The sequence below is a fragment of the Molothrus aeneus genome, chromosome 4 (genome assembly GCF_037042795.1).
Source record: "Molothrus aeneus isolate 106 chromosome 4, BPBGC_Maene_1.0, whole genome shotgun sequence".
Classification (NCBI taxonomy): domain Eukaryota; kingdom Metazoa; phylum Chordata; class Aves; order Passeriformes; family Icteridae; genus Molothrus; species Molothrus aeneus.
Genome location: NC_089649.1, coordinates 29,979,620 through 30,000,893, shown reverse-complemented (window position 1 = coordinate 30,000,893; position 21,274 = coordinate 29,979,620). Strand labels below are relative to the sequence as shown.

The 21,274-nt window shown below is 43.1% G+C and overlaps 1 protein-coding gene across 1 annotated transcript; it reads left to right on the top strand.

Annotated features, from left to right (window-relative positions):
- The first annotated feature begins 1,547 nt into the window (after positions 1–1,547).
- On the top strand, positions 1,548–19,322 carry TMEM154 (transmembrane protein 154). Its single transcript, XM_066549022.1, has 6 exons — positions 1,548–1,692; positions 9,954–10,265; positions 11,974–12,001; positions 13,137–13,222; positions 14,675–14,735; positions 18,501–19,322. The coding sequence occupies exons 1-6, from the start codon at positions 1,563–1,565 to the stop codon at positions 18,514–18,516; spliced, it is 633 nt and encodes a 210-aa protein (XP_066405119.1). The 5' UTR covers positions 1,548–1,562; the 3' UTR covers positions 18,517–19,322.
- Positions 19,323–21,274: the final 1,952 nt, after the last annotated feature.

Here is a 21,274-nt window from a genome sequence, read left to right as displayed (position 1 = left end):
GTTCAGATTTTTAGTTAACTGTATTATTCAAGGGGCTTAAATCTATCAACAAGCTGGTCATTAAATGAACCACTGACCTATTTCTCAGCTACTCAAGCTAAATAACCTAAAACTGATGACCTATAAAAGCATCAGTGTGTTAAGAAAAATTATTAGCTGGAGAAGCAGAGCAGCAATTGATCACTCCCCACCAATCTGAACAGAAAGATTCACCAGCTTTGACAAATTCCAGAACTCAACAAATTCTGACCAGAAATCAGATTTTGACAGACTGATGTCTAGGGAAAGTACTATGAAGCTCCTACACAGTCACCATTCAACCCTCCTTTCTTAGATTACTACTGGAAAATTTTATGCAAGTATTTCAAATGGCTCTTACATGGGATACTCCAGAGTAAAACCTGGAGTGCAAACTCTCCTCAGCTCAGAGAGATTAATTTTAGACCTAGCACTTATTTCTACGGTGGAACAACCCAATTCTATGATCCAACCACTCTCCCAGCTTGGGTACATGTGTGGTTTAGATCCAGATCCAAATCCTGAGCCCTGTCTAGGCTTATACAGCAAGAAGATTGAAAATGCTTGGTTTAATTTTTAAGTTCTCCATTGCTCTTACCCACAGAGCACCACCCAACAGGAAACACGTGGAAGCCCCTGGCCAGCTCTTACATGTTTCTGAGTGTGTGGACAGTGATGGGATGGTGGGAACAGAGGACACGGCAGTGTTTGGAGGGGCAACAGCCAAGGTCTTCACACCCAGACAGAGACTGCCAAGGGGGAGCAAAAATAAAGAGGAGTCAGGAAGGGAGGCAGGATTACTTTCCCCTTGCCACTTCACACAACTGTGGCACTGCGGGCCCCCATGCCAGGCCCTGCATCCTGGTGGAGACTGAAACCTTCTGTCCCCTGTCATCTGCAGCCATCATCACACCAGTGTCTCAGCACTTGCTCATTAAGCCACCTGCTCATAACAAAAAAATTATGTGGTTTTCTGCTTTTTCCTCTTCCTCTGCACGAACCAGCCCAGAATAGTCAGTTATAGGCTCCTAAGAGAGCCAGCCATTCATGCCATTTGCTGAAGACAGCCCACTTGGGGGCTGCCTTTTGGGACTGTAAATGTATGCAGTCTCCCACCCCGATGTGGGGAGAATTACAGCTTGAAAACCAAGGAAGGAGGGGAGGCACAATTGAAATTTTCTTGCTTAACCACCCTGAAAAGTGACATAAAACCTTCCTGCTAACATACATATATGAAGTTTTGTGTCTGATCTGTATTTGTATGATCTGTGGCACTGTGTGTAGATGAAGATAGAAGGTGGTAAAGTCAGGAGTGAAAGGAGAGGAAGAGAGCGGGAGCTCTCTCACCTACAGCATAAAGGTGCCTCAGTCAAGTGTGTGCCTGAAGAGCAACTTCTGTTTTTTTTTTTCTTCTTTCTTTTGCAATCATTGCTCACTTGACAGGCCCAGACGGAATTACATCACTTCCTAAAACCCATCAAAGAGAGTCCATCTCCTGAAGAAATGCAGCTCAGATGCTCCCCGGCAGGAAGCAGGAAATGTAGATGTTCGGGTGCAGCAGGGCGGCTGCCGGAGCGCCCCTCAGGTGGGAGCGCTGCCGGGGCAGCATGCGGAGCCCCGGGATCCTCACCCTGCTCTCGGCCCTGGCGCTGGCTGCGGGATCTGCCGCCTCTGGTGAGTAGGAAAGCGCCTTTCCCTGCCGAGGTGGGACCGCGTGTCTTGCCTGCAGCAATGGGACCAAGTTGGAGGGCAACACCCTCCAAACTGAGCACAGGGAGGAGATCTGTGGGGACTTGTTCTCTGCTGATTTTTGCTGTGTTTACCCTCTCTGTTTCCAGTTGCCTCTTTTTTTCAAAGCTTTGACTTTTTTTTCCCTTAGACCTATCCCCGAACAGCAGCAAACAAATCCTACAATTGCAAACTTTTCCTAAATTGCAGGTGTGTAGAGAACGGGAGTTTCCATGTTGAGCTACCAGGCATGTTGCTCCTAATTTTAGTTATTTTTAAAGCTTTTTTAAACCCCACACCCATACCATCAGTGTTTAATAGCAAAGTTAAAGGCAAAGCACTGCTTCCATTCAAACAGGGACTGCCGATTTCCGCAGCCCCGGTGCACTGAAACTGGTTTAACAAAGGAACAGCCGGTTCCGGAGACAAATATTTTGAACTCTCAGCTGCAGAAAAAAGTGGCCAGCACCATGGACTTAGGTTCTTACCCTCTGAAGAGAAGAACCATGAGTGGAAAAGCAGCTTGTGACAAAATGCTGAGGCACTGGGCTGTCGTTGCAGAGATTCTCGCCTGTTTGCAGGCATCATTGGTTCCACTGGTGTTTTGGCAGCCAGCAGCTGAATATGACAGGCAGCTCTTGTAGGGAAACCTTGCTGAGGTAGTGCTTGTAAGCCTTTTGGGGTCAAACAAATCCCTGCCAAAATGACTTGGTACAGACTAGAAGTGTTTGCTGCCTCTGTGTTGCTGTAGTGAGCAAGAGCTCTTGAGAAAGCAGGGAAAGAATGGTCACTCTCAGACATTACTGGACTTCTCTTAATGTCCTAAAATGCACTGCTGGAATTGGTGTTTTGGTGTGAGTGCTTTTTCCCTGAAAAGCAGTACTCTAAGCAGGGTTAGAGCTGGGCTGCAGGCTCTTGGCGTGCTGCTGATCTGCTTGCACTTAGAAGACTTGCTTAGCTGTACAAGCGAGCTAAGTGAGGTATAAAATGGTTTGGGTTTGGCTGTGTTACTACAGCCCTGCTGCATTGCAGACACGTTAGGAAAATATGCTGCAAGCACTGAGTGCAGCTCAGAATCAAAGCAGTCAGAGGAACAAAAATCCTGCCATGGGCAGAGCTAAACAGAGGTCCCAAGGAAATGGAGGAGTACAATGAAGAATGAAGACATGAAGGCAATGCAGAGTGATCAGGCTCCTGCTTCTCTAGCTCATGTGCAGGGTACTGAGTGCTATGATTTCATCACCACGTCCCCATGGGGCGGGGGGGACATATTAGCCCGGGGTCCCTCAGCTCATGAGTGGGTGCACTCTGCCCTTCTCTGCAATGGGCATTAGGGACTGCTGGAAGCACCAGACAGATGTCACACACCAGGTGTGTGACACTTCCCACTTCCTACCAGTAGGTCCACCTTCAAATTCTGGTTGATTTTGGAACAGTTCCTCTCTGGGAGTGAGTCAGTCCTGCCAGAGCCCTCCCCAAGCCCTGTCAGCTCTGACTCTACAGAGCCAATCCACAGTCCTAAGGGAAGCGGAATAGAGCACCCACCTTTGCTCCCCATACAAAGGCAGTTTTTGCTTATTAAACCAGCTCCAAAATGTACCTGGGGGCTTACTCTGACTGTGGGTGGGACAGGGAAATTGTGAACCTGAGCCTTGGGGGGGAAATAAAACTGATGGGGGGAAGGTTTATGTAGCGCTTATGTACCCCACAGGCACTGGTGGGTCAGGAGCCCCTCTGCTGAGGGCAGCCTCTCAGGGAGATCCTTTGCTCTCACCCTTCCTTGCTCACAGATCAACAAGGCAGGACCTTTAAGGGAACTTTTTCACCTTTTGCCAGACACAGTCTTCACCTTTTAAGCAGTGTACTGTCTAGAGACCATTCAGAAAATAGGCAAACAGAGTATGATTAAATCTTGCAGCACAGACAGATTAAAGTCTTTATAAGTCCTGTTCCCATACCATGCCAGAACCTCGTAAAAGCCTAGCCTTGCCATTTGTATTATGATTTATGGATGCTTTTCTCCCTGTGATGCTACAATCACTCTAATTCAGTAGCTCTAAGAGCATTCCTGAGGTCTCAGCTCTGGGTGCTGGCCTTCTCCCAGCTCCATACTGAGAGGACATTGGGGTTTGCACCAGTTCCCTTCCCCTTGCTTTAATGCAGTCAGGAAGCCCTACAGGTAACAGTGCAGGGCATCATCTCTACTGTAGGGGATGATACTCACTGCTCAGCCTTGCAGCAGCCCTGAAGACCTGCCTAGGTGTGTGTGCTGGCCCTAGTAACAAGCATTAAGACCCTTACTATAGCTTATAGGAACATGTTCTGATCCTTGAGTCATTTCCCAGGCTAGGCCATCTCCCACTGTGCTCGGTGAAACAGGTGGGAAATTGCAGCCGAAGCGGTCTGACATGGGGAGCAAGAAAATGTGAAGAAAATGTGTGAGGGAGAGGAGCAGTAAAACATGTAATATCACCAAGTGGAAGAGCTGGGGTGCTTGCAGGTAGTGCTCTATTTTGTCTGTCTCTGTGCTATTGTTTTGAATTGTCATTCAAAGAAACACTGCTATCAAAGATCCAGATATTCAGCAGCTTGTACCATGAGCACAGGCAGCGACTCTCTTCTGGCAGAGAAGGGTCTTTTAGGCTGCCTCCCCTGCAAAGCCAGGTCTCTAATGGAGTAATAATTTTGACCTGTTCCCCCCTCGAGTAATGAACTGAGAATGGGTTTGAACCTGTTACAATCACCTTTTAAAATTTTCTAGCAAAGCAAAGCAACAATGTAAGAAATGAGGATTTGCTACATTTTCTCTTTCCAAAGTGCAGTGCCCTAAAAAGCAGATGAAATATCCTTTTTACTGAACACATCGACTCCTCCTATGTATTTACCACCATTCCTCCATTTTAGCCACACACACAAATATTCACTGTTTTATTCAACTGCTTCAGGAACATTTCAGAAAATCTCTCATTTACATCAGCAAGATTGTATACTAATTTTCAGTCAGTGACACCAGTCTCTTTTCCCTCAAGAGATTTTATGATAGCTGGAAAGCCTCCGGAGCTTTTGAATCTTTAATTTCAGGGTCCTCCTGAGAGCAAGAAGCACTGAGAGATTTGCATCACAGTGAAGTCGCAGGAGTATCACAGATGCAGAGCTAGAAGGCCATCAGATTAGGCAGAAGCAACTAAATGCATAAATTGGTCTGGAAAGCCTGTAGTACTCGGGGTGAGCAATGAGACTACAGGTTCACAGTTTGACTCTAACGTGTGACTGAATTTGCAATGCTGCCTGTTAATGCAGCACTTCAGCTGGATAGAAATACAGTGAGGAAAAGCAGTTTCCATCTTGTATAAATGAGCTTAAACAGTTGTTTCCTCTTTCAGGTTGTACCTAGATAACGCTTTCTAAGCACCTCGTTTTAATAGGATCTTGTCTACAGATTAGCCACCCTGAAATGCTTGTGCTCCCTCATCAGAAGAGTGTATGCTCCCAACAGCTAGCCTGCAGGCTTTTAAGGATTCCTCTTCTAGCCAGATTGACAGGCAAGACCTGCCACAACAGGCAGCTGGGCAAGTCCTGGCCACGGCAAGGAACAGCCTTCTTATATCAACCTGAAATGTGGAGGGAGGAACAGTGCAGGGATGAGCCAAGCAATACACCAGAGGATCACACAGACTGTGAGGAGTGGTATGACTACACCACCAACAGAATGTGTGCATGGAGCAGAATGATATAGGATATAGTAACTTTATTCCAGCTTTACAGCCTTTTCTTGTTCTGTCACCTTCTCGTGAGCCTTCCTTTCACTGCATTTTTATAGCTTATGGGAAAGTTTGGAGATATAAAAATTTTCCTTTCAGACTAATAAGCCTAGCTATACCACTGACATAGCTCTTGCTTTTTCTCTAGCTCATTGCTTTTTCTTCTGTCAGTAGGCACTCTGGTGTAATTTGAAAAATTCCCTTGAGAGAACCCAGTCCTTGAGTCTGATGGCAAGGCAGCAGAGAGACTGATGGTTCTACAACAAAACTGAATGTGCTGACTGCCAGCTGTTTTCCTTTGCTATTTCCCTTTGCCTCACATCCAAGCGAATTCAGAAACCTGTTTGCCTGCTTACTTCATCAGGGAGCCCATATCACCACCTCTGAGTGCTGCAGCACAGAGGTAGAAATGCTGCAACAACAGAAATGTTGTTTGTTTGATTGAGACATAATTTTTTGGACTCCAGTCTGTAAAACCACTTGGTATATTCAATTGCCTCTCTCCCCCATGAAAAACATGTTTGGGAGCACCTCCAAAATTCAAGCAAAGTCTATCAGTGACCCAAGCATATTTTTAAAGTAAAAAATCTTGAGTAATACCTTATACCATAGTATCTGCATACAGGGACATAGCTTTTTCATAATTGTAAGAACTGTTAATTGAACCTTTTATGAGAGGCTGCTAGTGCTTGCTCAAGTATTTTGGTGTCTTGAGTTACAGATTCTCTAATACCTCAACTGGGGAACCCTTAAACAACAGTTCAAGCTCATTTATACAAGATATAAACTGACTTCCAGCTCCAGCTTCTTAGCTTCCAGTTCCAGCTGTGCCCACCTTCCCCTCAGGGTGGATTGCTGCATGCCAGCCCCTCTCCCTTCTCTTGAAAGCATGGGAAGTGGCAATACAGGCTGGGCTGAAGCTGTGTTGTGTTCCCATCCACTTCCCTTTACACAGGAAGAAGTCACCAGCATTCATGCCCCAGGTGGTCCAGACAAAGGTGAAGCCCATGTGGTCGTTGTATGAGCATTTGCTGCTTGGACAAGATGTGCAGAGGGATGAGTATATGGATGTTGGAAAGTAGCCAACAGCATGAGGCTGAGCTCAACAAGGGAAAGGGCGCAGGCTTTGCAAAGTCAAGGAGATATCTCTATGGTCACATGTGACTTGCTCTTTGCTCCACTTCACTGGCTTTGCTTTTCCATCCTGAATGTCATGCTGTATTGTTGTAAGATTCCCATTTGCAGGGAGCTAGTAGATGTCTGCAAGATGAAACCACAGCTGACAAGACAGTTCATGGTGTGAATTATCACTGTAAATCTGGCATGGACAAAATGTTTGAACAGCACCTCACAAAATCTCCAACATTCAGATGTTCTTCTGCCCTGCTCCAAACCTTGTAATGCCCAAACCTTGTAACTCACCCCACCAAACAGCCACCCAGGCCAGCTGCAGCACAGCCCACTTGCTATTTTGAGCACTTTAAATTGAAACACTATGACAAATAGCAACTTGAGGTCTTGAGGTCACCCACCTGTGTCTCACTGGGCTGTGGCTGTGGCAGGCGCTACAGCTGCACTGGGAGGCCTGAGCCCGATTGTCCCCGCCAGACTGGAGGCACAGATCCTTCCCTATGCGAGCCTCTGGGCCAGCCCAGGTGCAGGCTGTGCTTTCCCACTGTGTAAAAAAGGTGATGTGTGGGTGGCCTGAGAGCGAGAGCAACTGCTGGGTGACAGGTGAGGTGTCCCTTGAGGCTGAGCTCTGCTCCTCAGAGGTGACGGGGGAGCGGGATGTGTTGAGGCAGCAGGTAAAATGCAGGAAATAAGAGCAATGTCCTTGCAAGAACATTGTGCAATTGGCTGCCCTTTTGCTGAAAGATGTATTTAATTCACTCAGAGAAAAGAACTCTGTAAGAGGAAATGGTGTTCCCAGAGAGATGCTGTTTTGTCCCTGGATTTATGCAAAGTGAAAAAAATACATGGCAGCAAGGTCACTCCCTGTGATTTGCCATTTTCTTTGCCTAGAGACTAGAAAAGGTAATTCTGTTTCACTGAGAGACAAATGATTTGAAGTCTGCTTCATAGTTCAAAACCAGGCAAAGCGGCAGAGATACTGGAAAAATCTCTCTCAGAAATCAAGCACAGCATACTCTGCAGCTGAAAGTTTATCACTGCAGTTAATGAGGTGTGACTGTTTGCTTTAAAGCCACACCATGCTTTAGACATTTGAAAAATCCATTTTAGCTCTACGAATTAATGAAAAGCAAGGTATTTTCTCCACACCCTTTCCCTATTTTAAGCAACAGGCTTGTCCCTCTCAATATATCAAATGTGGCAGGCAATGGGTTCCAAGGGCAATGGCTAGAGGAGGAAAAGAAAGCAAGGTCATGGAGGAGGTTCAGCGAGGCTGTGGCAGGCCATCAGCTCTGCCCGTGGCACAGTCCATCGTGTCACAGCCTGCAGCACAGACATCTCTCGTGCTGCCTCGCCGCTCTGCACAGCAGCAATTGCAATGCACTGGCTGCAGGCACTGGGAGCTACAAACTGCCTTGGGAAAGAAAAGCCAAACGGCCAAACTAATAAGGGAGAGGAGCTTTCCCTCTTGCCCTCTGCCATAAGATTAAGGACAGGCAGCAGACCACGGGGAGGGGTGGAGCAGCACACACCTAAGGGGGTCGTTACCTGCAAGGGAGGCAGAGATAGGGTTTTGCTCTTGATTGAAATATTAAATACAGAAGAGACAGAGACTATTGATACAAAGTGCTTTGCCACAGAAGAGCTATCATTCTCATTGTCCTGTTGTGCTGCAGGAGTCTGGTGACCTTCACAGTATTACATTAAGTATTCAAATTCTCTCCTAGTTTTTAGGAAAGGATGAAACAATCAGATGCCTGTGTGGTATGTGCAGCATAAAAATCTGGATAAAACACTGCTGTCACACTCAAATAATTTTATTCATCTGAAATTGGGTTTCTTTGAATACAGTCTCATGAAATACTCATCTTTGAGACAAATCTGGTGGGAGATGCTGCAGACTGGATTAAGCAAGAGATAGCGCTCTAATCCCAGGTTTTTCTCTCTCACTTGGCATCCCTGGGAAGGACAGCATCCCTGTCCTTCTGATTCCTCATTTGTAAAATGGAGATGATAACTGCTCATCTCTCAGGGCCATTATGAAGATTAATGTGTTTACAAAAGCATTTAAAATGCTAAGTACTTTTGGTTCCAGTCCTGTGAGATTGGAAATGCCAGCACTGAGGTGCTGAAAACCTTAAGCTCTTGCTAACTCTTGTGGAAACTCTGGCTGCCCAGCACTTTGCAAGAATGAGGAGAAACATGTAATTGCAAAAGTCAAAAAATTCCATCCTGTTTTATTGCACAAAATGAGATGTGCACCATGCTGGCATTGTATCTGAAAGGGCAGATAACACAAAAACCCCATCATTTCATTTCATGCCAAGAAAATTCTTGGAGGCTTTTCTGCTGTAATTTAGATAAAGGCTGATTCTTGCACCTTTGGCTACAACAGGATTTTGGCATCCATATAGAATACAGCATCAGCCCAGAATTTGCTGTACTTCTTTAAAGCTTTTAAACTCTGTGACAGTCAATAGACTCTTATGTAAACACACAAAAAGCACTTGTTTCACTATTACAGACACAGCCAATTTTAGCTATTTTTCTTGCAAAATGAGTGATAATTGAAACCAGAACTGAGATCAAAGTTCAAAACCCCCAGTCTTAGCACTCATGGGGAATATCCAGCACTGATGCTTTGCGACACACTCCTTCAGCCAGCCTGTAGAATCAGTCAGAGGAACAGTTCATTGGACCTGTATGCAGTGAGGTCCCCACGTTACTAACACCTCTTCTAGTCCGCTTAGATGGGGAAGTCAGCAGCTTTTGCATCCTTCAGACTTCCTCTCGCCAACTCTGTTTTTCACAGTGAGACAAATTTAACAAATTTGAGAAAGGTACAAAAACAGGGAGATGAGTGAACTAAAGGAACTGGTGAACCAGGGACAATGGTCTCCCTGAAGGCAGTACCTAACTCCTTGGGTAAGGGGAGGAACATATGTGCCAGGACTGGGAAGCAAAACAGGCTGGTGTGGTTTACTGAGAAGCAGAATAATTTCTCATGCGAGCAAGACCGGATGCCAACGTGCAGCAAAAGAAGTCTGTTTGTGCAAGGCAGCTGTGTGCAGACAGATCACACACGCTGACGTGTCCCAGGAAAAGTCAGCTGAAGAACGTGGTCATGACTGGTAAGATTTTGTGATAAAGTTGAGATCTAATTTTACATCCAATGCCCAAGACTTCCAATCTGTGTGCTTGAGGCATCTGTTAGGTTTTTTTAATACATCAAATGGGAAGTAAATACTAAAGTTGTACACTGTGGCTCACTGATGAAACTCTTAAAATGTTAAGCTGTCCTCATATATTTGACAGATGCTGGAAATGATGGATCAGGAGATGGATCAATGATATTGCCCACTTTCACAGCGACACATCTTCCTGCTACGGGCCCTTCGGCCGTGGATGACCATGAGCCAGTACTTGTAACTGCAAGCACTACTGAAAGCAGCTTTGATACACAGAGCTCTCCAAGTACTGAACTGATTGCTGTGAATGATGAGGAGAGCCTAGAAGAAACAGAACAGTCTATCTTGATATATGTTGTCCCTGTGGCGCTGCTGGTCCTGCTGATTTTATTGATCACATTTTTTGTAATGCATCATAAAAGGAAAAAGTCCAAGCAAGGTAAATTTGTCTTCTTGTGCATCAAAAGGCTGTTTCTAGGATGTGTTCAACATTAACAGATCATTAAGGGATAGGGTGCCACATTTAGGATGCCCTTCTCTGACTGTAGTTGCATGTTTGACAAGTAAGAGAGGGATCCTCTCCAGCCAGCAGTACCTGGCCACACACCTCTCCTTGGGCAGGAGCTACTTCTGCTTCTTGGCACCTCCTGGTCATGCTGACACACCCATGGGAGCCCTGGCACCAATCTCTGGCTCCTGGAAATGTTGAGAATGCTCAGAGATATAACTGTGGCTGCAAATGCTTGCTCTGTCTTTATGCTCAACAACTTTAGGCAAGGTGAAATTACTGCTTCTGTTGCTCTTAGTGCCCACAAGGTAAAGCTGCTTGGAGCTTCAATAAAATAAGATCAAGAAAAATCATTATAAGGAACAATTTTAAGGAATCCTGATTGCATGGGGTGGAGGCTGCTATGAAGACATCACAGCAAATGAGCTAGGTCAGACTGCCTGGGTGCTGCAGTAGGGTGAGCAATGCTTCAGGAAGGTGCTGTGATCTGTTAACAAAGGAATTGGTAACTTGGAGTGTCAAACCACAGGAGAACAAACTGAGGTGTCATAATAAAACCACATAGTTGAAAAGTGAAATGCTGAGATGGTCATATAAATGTATCTGTATGGTCAGAGTGCAGCTGTCAGCTCATCAGCCTGCAGACAGTGTAACACATTCAACACAGATTTAAAGTCAAGTTTTCAGCACATTTTTAGGTTGTATTTGCCCAGTCACTGGGTTTCCCTCTAACAAACTATGAATGTGCAACCAGGCACCCACTTGCCTGCCTGTTTCTGGATGATTGAAATGCAGGTACACTCTTCAGAGAGTTAGGAAAGGTGGTACCTTTCAGGAACACAATCTTAGGATCTCATGCCCTGTGCCAGCTGGGATTTTGAGCATCCTCAAGGATGGAGCAGATGGCTCTGTGGTTCTGGGGTGGCTCTGCAGTCTGGGAATGTGCTGGAACAACTGGGAGGTATCACCTGCTGGCAGCAATGAATTAAAAATAAGGTGATTTAAGTCAGGTTTTTCAGTCACTTGATTCCTGGAGGTGAAGATATTTATCAGAATTATGTCTGTGACACCATTTCCCCCCTCCATTTTTACTTTGTCTTGGAGTCATAAGTAGATTGGATCCCTTTTGACATCTAGCTAGTTCAGCTTCATTTGCCTAACTGAGAACTAATCTGCCATGCAGTCCAACTCCCTTCTCCCCATGAGCAGCTCCCAGAGTCTCCAGACAGAGCTGAATTGCCCAAGTGTAATCTGTAGCAAAATGTCTCAATGCTCCTAGTAAACAATTTTTTTGCAGAAGTGGTTCCTTTTCAGGATACCATTTCCCTCAGCACATCTGTTCTGCTGCAGGAAGTGGGCATCTGCCCTGTCCTGCCCACTGCAACACCAGCACTGGGCTTCCTCCCAGCAAGGCTGAGCTAATAATGAGATGCTTTTAGATTCAAAAGAATGGGTTCCTCTGAAAATTGCAAACAGGATAAGATGTTTTGTCTTTCATCTGCAATTTAGTTTTTATGCCTTTTGAAAATGCAACCTGTTTCACTTGACCCTATTCAAGGCTTGCACGCAGTCCAGACCCTGTAAATAAAATGGGTAAATATCACACAGAATTATGAACACCAACTTTCTTCTTTTTCAGATGAGCTGGGAAGTGAAAATGTAAAAAGGTAAATTTTATGAATATCATTATTTTTAAAAAAATTCTTTTATTCTAACCTTTGTCTCCTTCACTGCCTCTTTTAATATAGCTGTACATTAAACACCATTTCATTTTGCCATCAATTACACCAGCAATCTCAACAGGTGGATAAAGTGTGACTTCAGTATGTGGCTGAAGTGTAAGACTAGAGCAGGAGAACAGGAGTAAGTGGTGGCTGAGGCAAGGGCTGCCCCACAAACACCCACAGCCCACAGACGTCACTGAGCCTGCTCTTAAGCACCACAAGTGGTACAAGGTGCCCCATGAGCAAAGGGGATCAGTTCCCAGGCTCATCACAGGCTTTTGCTATTCAGAATAAGCTCTGTGTCTTGCTCCCCTGTTTTTCAAGTTTATCTTCTTAAGGCAGAAAGGCTTGCCTGGCTGCCACAGGAGCAATGCCTTAGATGCTTGGAAAACAAGACAGAAGCTGCATGGCTCTTCTCAGAGTCATAATTTTTATTGTTGCCTTTTATTGATCTCCATCTTGTTAATTAATGCTGAAAGTTCACGAATTGGCTCTCTGAGGGAAAAAAAATGTTTTTTTTTTTCTGAAAATATATTTTCTATCATATGACTGCAGGAATGGTAAGCAAAAGGAAACTAAGCAGAGGCATTTAAATAAACACAGCTCTCATGACCTTTCCTTTTGAAGTCACTGCAAATGTCAGTCACAGCTATGATGAAACTTTAGGCCTTCAGCTTTTAGCACTGGAGAAATGGCACTTCTGTCATGTGTTCCAGAAGGGGTAGGGACAAACCATCTTTTTTTTTTAGTTTTCTATTTACAGCAGGGACAGTTTTCAAGAAGCTGCAATGATCCTGTGCTCTGGCATGTCTCTGCACTGAGTCCCTCTGTGTTGTGTCTCAGCTGGCCCTACCTCTGCCCAGAGCTGGCATCTCAGTGCCACTCCCTTGCATCTGTTCATGACCCCTTGGTTCACACCCACTGGGCTGACATCTCCTCAGATTACTGGGCTAGGATGGCTTTCCAGAGTTAATACAAGTCTCTGGAATTAGAAACAGTCATACAAAATCACTACATTGTAAGCTGTTTGAATTAAGCACTTTGTGTAATACTTTTTCCCCCCCTCTCTTCTCTCAAGTCCAATTTTTGAAGAAGACACGCCCTCTGTTATGGAGATAGAAATGGAAGAGCTTGATAAATGGATGAACAGCATGAACAAAAATGGTACACGGTAACCCCTCTACTCCATCCTCTCTCTCGCGCCTGCTGACATAGATCCCATGCAGAGGAAATCAGTGGAAGGTGTTTTGTATGCATATCACTGCTTTCCCTACAACATTTTTAGTTGTGCTTTTGACTCCCTCCTACTAAAATAACTGAACAAATGTCAGGGGTAGATTTTTTCAGAGGAGTATTTTAGTTTGTGTGGGAGTTTATTTTTAATATGTGATAGAATCTCATAAATGTTTTCAGTTTCCAGTAGGCATTTCTATTAAACACACTGATAGCTGTGAATGTTATTTATATTTTTAAATACACATTTTAATGCTAAATATTAGCTTCTCTGAAGCATCTAATCCTTTCAGTCTCCAGAATTTCTACACTTTTGTGCTCCACACTGAGGTATTGTAGAAGAAATATGCATTTGCTCATAGTTCAGACCACCATTTATTTAAAATTGCTGCCAGGAGCCTATGAATACCTTTCATATTCACCTTTCCCCTCCCTTCAAGGCTATCAGTACATGGAGCAATTAGAACATAAAGTAACTACCAGCAGCAGCATCTTCAGCTGCCTTCTCAGTTACTTAAGAGTACCTTGCATTTCCCCCCCATTTTTCTCCCAGGTGAATTCCCCAGTCAAAATCTCTAAGGGGTCTGCATTGTCCCTCCAGGGTCTCCTCAAAAAATGCAGGTCTTCAGTAAGCCATGAGTTAACCAAGGCCTGATTTTGAACCATGAGCAGCTTTTCACTGGCTAGGAAATGCTGAAACACTGATATTTTTTTCATTCCTGATCCCTTGCCTTCTATCCAAATGGCTCATTTGCCTGACCTACTAGGCATGCTTTGTTTTTCAGGACATAAAGCTCTCTGGAGCATTTCTTTGCGTTAGCACAGTTCTCCACATGATGGGGTTTTGACCTTCTCAGTCTGAAAGCTTTTGTAGAAAACATGTGCTAGGTGGCAGTAGTGAAAGAGAGACATTAACTGTACTACACGGGGAAAAAGTGCTATAAAATATATTTTAAAATTTTGTGGAGAGAAGGAAGCAAGTATTTTACATACTTTCATGTGTGTATGTGTGTTAGCGTTCCCTAAACTCCAGCCCCAGATTCCCAGCTGGACTATAAGGCATAGGTACAACTGTCAGCAGTGGAAGATTAACAAACAGCTCTCCCTGTGGCAGTGTGCAGGAGACAGTGCTCAAAAGTAGCTCATATGTACAGGTGTACATAGAGAACTGGAACATATAAAATAAATAAATTGTGGCACCACCTATCAAAGGAAGGAGGTGTAAGATTCATGCTATGGGGACCCTGCAGATGAAAGGGTGCAGAAGTGAATCTGCAGAACTGTATTCTAGAGTGACTGCATGATAAAAGTTCATGGATTTTTGAAATAAATGTAGAACAACTGCCAAGAGTAACTATAGTCTTGTTTCTTACCTTTTTCCAGGTGACTGTGAATGTTTACCTACTGTAAGAGAAGAAGAAAAAGAATCAATTGCCAACCCAAGGTACTTTAATTCATTCTATTATTTGAAGAAATATGGTCAGTGTAATTCTAAATTTTTTGTATGTAATTATAGAATTATTCTTCGGTCCATTTAAGTTTTAAAATGTTTATATATAGAAACTTTGACTTCAACTTAAACTAAAGGCTTGACACTCTTATTTCTGAACAGGTCTCTTCCTGTAAACTGCACTGCTAAATAATCTTACCGTTGTAAAGTGGTGCAAGACAGACAACCAGATGGCACAGATGGAGTTTCACTCACTGATCAGACTTTAATCACAGTTTCCCAAGGTGTTAATACAAGCATTCAGCATAGCGTCCTTGGCTCCCTTCAGCAAAGGCACCCAGTTCCCCTCTGCCACCTGGTGCCTATAGGTTCTTGGGAATCACTGCCAGATGTTTTGGCTGGAGCTGTGACCTGAAAGACAGGGACTTGTCTGACTGCAAGGAAAAAATGAGAATGAGAAACATGAAGGATCTTCCCAGTGCCCCCTTGCAGCACTCCCCCAGAGCTGGCACTAGTTGATAGTCCAAGCAGAGATCCCAGTGGGATGCAAAACCACAGTCCTGACCAGCTTGTAAACTTAAAATCTTTCTGGTCGGTTTCCTTAGGAGTTTGGCCAGAATTCCTAAACCCCTTGCAATTTTCCCCAATTAAAAATTCTGGCTCTTGTTTCCAGTGGGAAACAAGAGGCTGTACATTGCCCTTGCCTGCACCCTTGTGTTGCAGCTGCATTTTGAGGAGTGGGCAAAGCAGCTTCCCTGTGCCAGGTTATGATAACAAACAAGGCATCCTCTGTGCCAAGAAATCCCTGGTGCAGTGGAAGCAGTGATGCAATCGGGCAAGGCCAGGAGCTGGGAGGGGACCTCGGTCTGCTTCCCATGGCCTCAGATAATTCCACTGACCATGCCTCTGGCAGAATTGCACCTCCTGCAGTAGACTGTCATAATATTCCAATCCTCTTTTCTGAATTTCCTTGCTCAGAAGTGAAATAGGGATGTTAAATCACCATTGCTGCAGAGTTTACAGCTCAGTTGCTCCAAAGCTGCAGTTTCAGAGGAACCTTTGGATGGGGCTTGTCCACTACAGCTACTTGTATATAAAAGGTTTATTTTTACACCTATTGCAAGTGAAATAAATGCTGTTGATTTAGTTCAGATTGTTTGAAAAAAAAGGGCTTAGATCCTAGATTCCAGATGCAAGCAAGCACATTAATTTTACCCTTAGCAACTGGAAAAGATCCTGGATTTGTTAGCCATCTGGGTCTTCCCTTCCTGCTGCTGAATGATAACTCAGAGGGGGGAAAATTGTTAAGGGGAGGCAGCTGCACAGCAGTTCTCTAAAAGCAGATTTGCTGAGTGTACCACTGACTATAGCAGGGAGTACAGCACAAAGGATGCTTCAGCCATAGGCTAACACTGGCAGAAGTTGTACTGTAAAAGGCTTTTTAGGCACAACACCACCCTTAGCATCAAGTTTACTTTCCAAATCTTTAACAGTTCATTTTAAGGGGGAAAAAACCCCATCAGGGTCTACCAGCTTGAGCTGACATTTTACCATCCTTGCTAAAGGAGTGGTTTTGTACTGGATTTGCATTAACCTCAGCAGAAGAAGGGGATTTTTCTCCTGGCCATCAAAAGGCATCTTTGAGCTACACCCTACCTCAAGCTCCCCACCTGTAAAATAGAGTTATTTTAGAACACTACAGTGAGGCTTAAGCCTTGATACAAAAAAGCAGCCCTGTTCAGATAAGTATGCTCCAGTCAGAGAAAAGGCACACTCATTATTTAAGCAAATTTTCTTGTGAAGGGTATCTTAGAATCAGACTAGATTAGAGAAATTTATGCCCCTAAACTGTAGGAAGGCAAGCAAATGCGAATAAAAATAGGAGATTTATCTCTAAAACATTCAGAGCTGCTCAGACAAGGGATATTAGTTGAATATAAAGTGCAGGAATATTAGATTCAATTTAAGATTCTGAAAGACTACTTTGCTTGGGCAAAATTCTTCTAAAATTAGGGTAATTTATTTTTCATATTTTATTGATATTTCAGTATGGGAAACATCTCAGGCCACACTAAACAGAGGTGGTGTTTTCTTGCTTCACAAAGATGTTGAGGGGGAGCTCATCAAGACCCAAATGTCTTGAACTATGAATGATTTTGAAAACATATGAGACAAAACATTTAAATAATGACACTTTGACATTTTCAGAATGAAGGTTGTTTCAAAACTACTCTTCAGAGTAAGTGTATTTTTAATATAAAAATTTTTAAAATTTTTGACAAGCAGAACTGTGTGGCGGTAAAGTATTTCTATGTTGAATGTTTCCCTTACTCCAAGGCTACTTCTTCAAATTTCATTTCACATGAAATTTTGAAATATGCTTCATTTCAATGTGAAAAGATATTTGAAGTGGAGGGATTTATGGGAAACAAACAAAAATTTCCTGTTTATTTGCAATTGAACCTTATCAGTCCAAGATCTGCTGCTTTTCCCAACCAAATTTTTAGATGAATAAATAATGTCAGAAAGAGAATTACATACAGATAAATAGATGTTTTCAGCAGCTCTTTTGAGCAGGGAAAGGGCAAGACTAAGAAATAAAATGAAACAAAGCTATAATTATGGTAAAATTTGTACTCACGAGCATCAAGGCTGCACATTTGTGCAAAGGAAGTAAGATATGACAACCTGGGCTCCCTGATAGGTGGAGGTCACCTCCCCTGGCCTTGCAGGCTAAGTTACAAACATATGTATATACACATTTTCAAAATTAATATACACTGTTCAAAATATGTATATTTGAATCAAAACCTCTTGCATTTGAAAGCTACTGCTAGAATCCTGATTGTGCCTGAGCACAGAATTGCAACTCCCCCCCCCCTCCCCAACTGCCTGGGGCCAGGGCTCCCATCCTGTGCGTGCAGGAGGGAGCAGGCAGCATGTGCAGGGGCAGCAGGCAAGGGCTGATGATCTGTGGGGCACGAGGGGGTAAAGACCAATCTCTGCTCCAGGGACCTTTATTGTTCCAGAAAATAAATGCAGCCTGTCCCCTTCACAGCATGGGTCATAGTAGGGGGTGGAGTACAAGCAGTCCCCCTATGCTTTATCACCTGAGAGGTTTGGTTTGTCTTGGGTGCTGCTGGGCACCCTTCTTGTCTTTCTGTCTGAAAAAGGATGACTCCTTCCTACAGAGAAATGTTTTGGGTGGATGGTAGGTCAGTACAGAAAGAAGTACTTCATTCCCAGGGTGTGCCTCAATTTGCAAGAGACTTAAGAAAACATGTAAAATATTAAGATTATAGGTGGCCCTTTTAGCTTCAGAGGTGGTTTAAAACCCCGCTGTTATCCCTGCTGACTGAATTCAAATCAGACAATATAAGATGTCACATTTTTTAACATTGGCATGAGCCAAACATTATTAAGAGAGGGCTAGGGAGCAAGTCACGAGCAGAAACCAGTGGGACAAAGAGAAAATGCACCTGTTACAAGGTCAGCTGTAAACCAAAAAGTTTTCCTCAGCTGAGGAAAGAGAGCCAGGAGCAGGAGAAAGGCTGTGCTGGGCAGCCATGAACCATCTGACAGGAATCAGAGCAGCCCTTGCTGCCAGCATCAGTTCATCCATTACATGAGTGACAGATTTATTTTCTGGTAACACCTTCTCATGAACTCTAGAGACACTCTTGCATGTTATTTCCTGCTGAGACAACTAACCCAAGAGCATGACACTGGTGGTTTTTTTTCTTTTCCACATGTACACAGTGATGGTGAATCATGAAGTCCTCAGGACGGCAAAGAACTGGCCAAAGGGATGCAGCACACAAGCTCATCATTCCCCAGATATTGGAAGAACTGGATTTAAATAGAATTCATCTCAAAAGGCCAGAGAAGCAAATGCTTTTGTTGTCTTCTGCTTCATATGGTCTTCAGAAAGGAAACATCACCAAGGGAAAAGAAGAAAAGATGGGAAAAAAAAAAAGAAAAAAAAGAAAAGCACTCTAGCAAGATTAATGACTCATTTAAATTCTTTTTGCAATGAGATTCACCCCAAATCAAGAGAAACCCCTTTTTTACCCCTGCTGGAAGTTCTCAAAGTAGTCCATATTTCTGTCTAGTTCTGCAGTTGTGTATTGTGCAGCACTTAAAACCAATTCTGTTCCAGGTTTGGTGGGTTTCTTCAGTTTGGTTTGGTTTTGTGGGTGTTTGTTTCAGTGTCCATAATTCTGGACTGCTCTGGTTTGGTGGATGTGAAGCTCATGCTTATGCAGTGTTTATTTCTCAATTTGCTTTTTCTGAACAGTGCAATGATTTGCACAGGACTGCTGTTGGGGAGGTACCAGGCTAGGACTGACAGACCAGCTCTGAGGACAGACAGCAGCTGAAAAGCCTCTCAAAGGAATAGCCAGAAGTGACTGCAGCCCAGCCAGGGCACAGACTCTGTAGAGTGCTTTTTGGTTTTCAGATTCAATGCCCTGTAGAAGTGACAAGTATTATTTTGAGACTGCCTTTCAGTTTCTTTTCTCCACAGATGAGTGCCCTGGGCTAGCTCTCCCTGTGTAACCCTTCTCCCTGCCCAGGGCTGTTCTCTAACCACCTACTTCAGGAATATTCAGCTTGAAAACATTTCTTTCTTTCTTTTTTTTTTTTTTTAATGAGTGAGGTTGAAAAATGGAACAATTCAGTATTCACATTAAATACAGATTTAGATAAGCATGTGTTATGCATAACTACTTGGTCAAGGTTTTCAGATACAGGAGGTTTTCTGCTCCTTCTGTTTTTAAATACTGAGGCTGCAATATCTGAAAGACAAGGACTACTAAGTGTGCCTGGTCACTTTTAGTTACAATGAAAAAAAATCAGACTCTTGGGATACCTCAGGGTGGGAATATGAATGTTGTAATGGTGTCCATTGATTTTAGATAGCAGGTCTCTTAGGGATCAGAGCTTAAATATGTAACTCACATAAAAATGGATCCTTGTCTGGGCAAAGTTTCTCTTGCCTTATTTAAAATAGCAGTTTCATATCTTACCATATCTTATGTCCTACCTATCCTCATATTCTATTTAAATATATAATACCTTCCCACTCAATACATGTTTAACATGATCAGGTTTTTTGCCTGCAAATAAATCACTAATAAGTTACCATGCATAGCTTGATTAAAGAGAGAAAACAAATGCCCCAAGCCTCTGTGATGGCATCTAAGTATCACTAACAGCTGACAGAGGATGGTTCAGCTTTGTGAATAATTAAAGACATGTCAAAATACAGAGGAAAAAATGTTTAGATCTAACCATATTAATTCCTTACTGAATTAAAATTAATTAGTAATTTCCTAAAAGAATAATTTTTTTCCCTGTTTGGATGATTTTTAACTTTGAAATAAGTGTTTTAAGTTCATCTTTCACAACTTTTTTTTAAACACTTCCACTATTTCCTGACAGTAAACCCATCATGTAGAATATTGGTTTAAAAGAATGCAGTCACAAGGGGAAGAAAAAGTGAAAGATTGAAATTTAGAATTTTTTTTTTTTAAATTGAAGTAGATCATTTCCAGTAGCAGTTTTGTTAGCTACTTCTTTCCAACAGAAAAAGATGTTTTGCTTAGGTGTCCTACAATTTGCAAAGCAGTAACCTGAAGATGCCCAAAACAGAGAGACTGGGGTTTTTTTTAATGGTACAAGATAAAAGGCTGTATTTTAAGACCATTACCAGCTGTGTGGTTGGAGAGCAGCCAGTGGGACCCAGCAGTTCACAACAGCAGTGACTCTCACCACACCATGCTCCAGTCCACACAGTCCTGTGTCCAACAGCTGCTGCCTTCTCCCTGAAGCACAGCTGGGCATGAAGAATAGGAATCCTTGCCTTTTTTTTTTTCTTTTGAAAATGAACCAACTCCCAAAGGTGATGTTGCATCATTGTATGGCTTAACTCAGTTCTGGTACACTGATGACCCATTTGATATTAGTGCAATGCACCAACTCAGTTTGCTGCGGCATTTGAAAGCAGCCTGTGTTGTAGATGTTGATGGTTTGGGGTTAATGTTAATTCTAGATGGTCCTCCTCTCAGATAAAAGGCTGTACAGCTCCAAATAAGTTTCTCAGAAATTAAGTTTCATTTATATATTTTATTTTTCAAGTTTACTTTGAGAGAATGTATTTTCTGTAAACTTAGTGCCATTAAGCACTAATTCTTATTCCAGTGTTCATCATTGATCAATCTCTATATAATGCTTTAAAATCAATTTTGTCCAGATCTAATGTCTAGGTTCAAGGTTTATAATTATTCATGTCACTTAGTCTGTCTAAATTCTGGCATGCTAGAAAATTTATTTGCGTCTTCAGGAACTTTTCTCGGCCTCTAAAAATACAAAACAATGCTTTGGGCACTTTCTTAGCCAATTCAGACAGAAATTTTCTCTATCTGCTGATTTTTAAAAGTCCAGATTTAATATATGCTGCATTACTATTGAAAAATGTGCCATTCCATCAAATCTCACCTGTCATTAGGTCCTGTCCTCCTTGTGTGAAACAA

Bases quoted from the DNA above. Each gene is read 5' to 3' on its own strand.
- TMEM154 (XM_066549022.1), top strand. From the start codon at position 1,563: ATGTTCGGGTGCAGCAGGGCGGCTGCCGGAGCGCCCCTCAGGTGGGAG. The intron at 1,693-9,953 runs GTGAGTAGGAAA...TATATTTGACAG, and splicing joins TGCGGGATCTGCCGCCTCTG to ATGCTGGAAATGATGGATCA. The intron at 10,266-11,973 runs GTAAATTTGTCT...CTTCTTTTTCAG, and splicing joins AAGGAAAAAGTCCAAGCAAG to ATGAGCTGGGAAGTGAAAAT.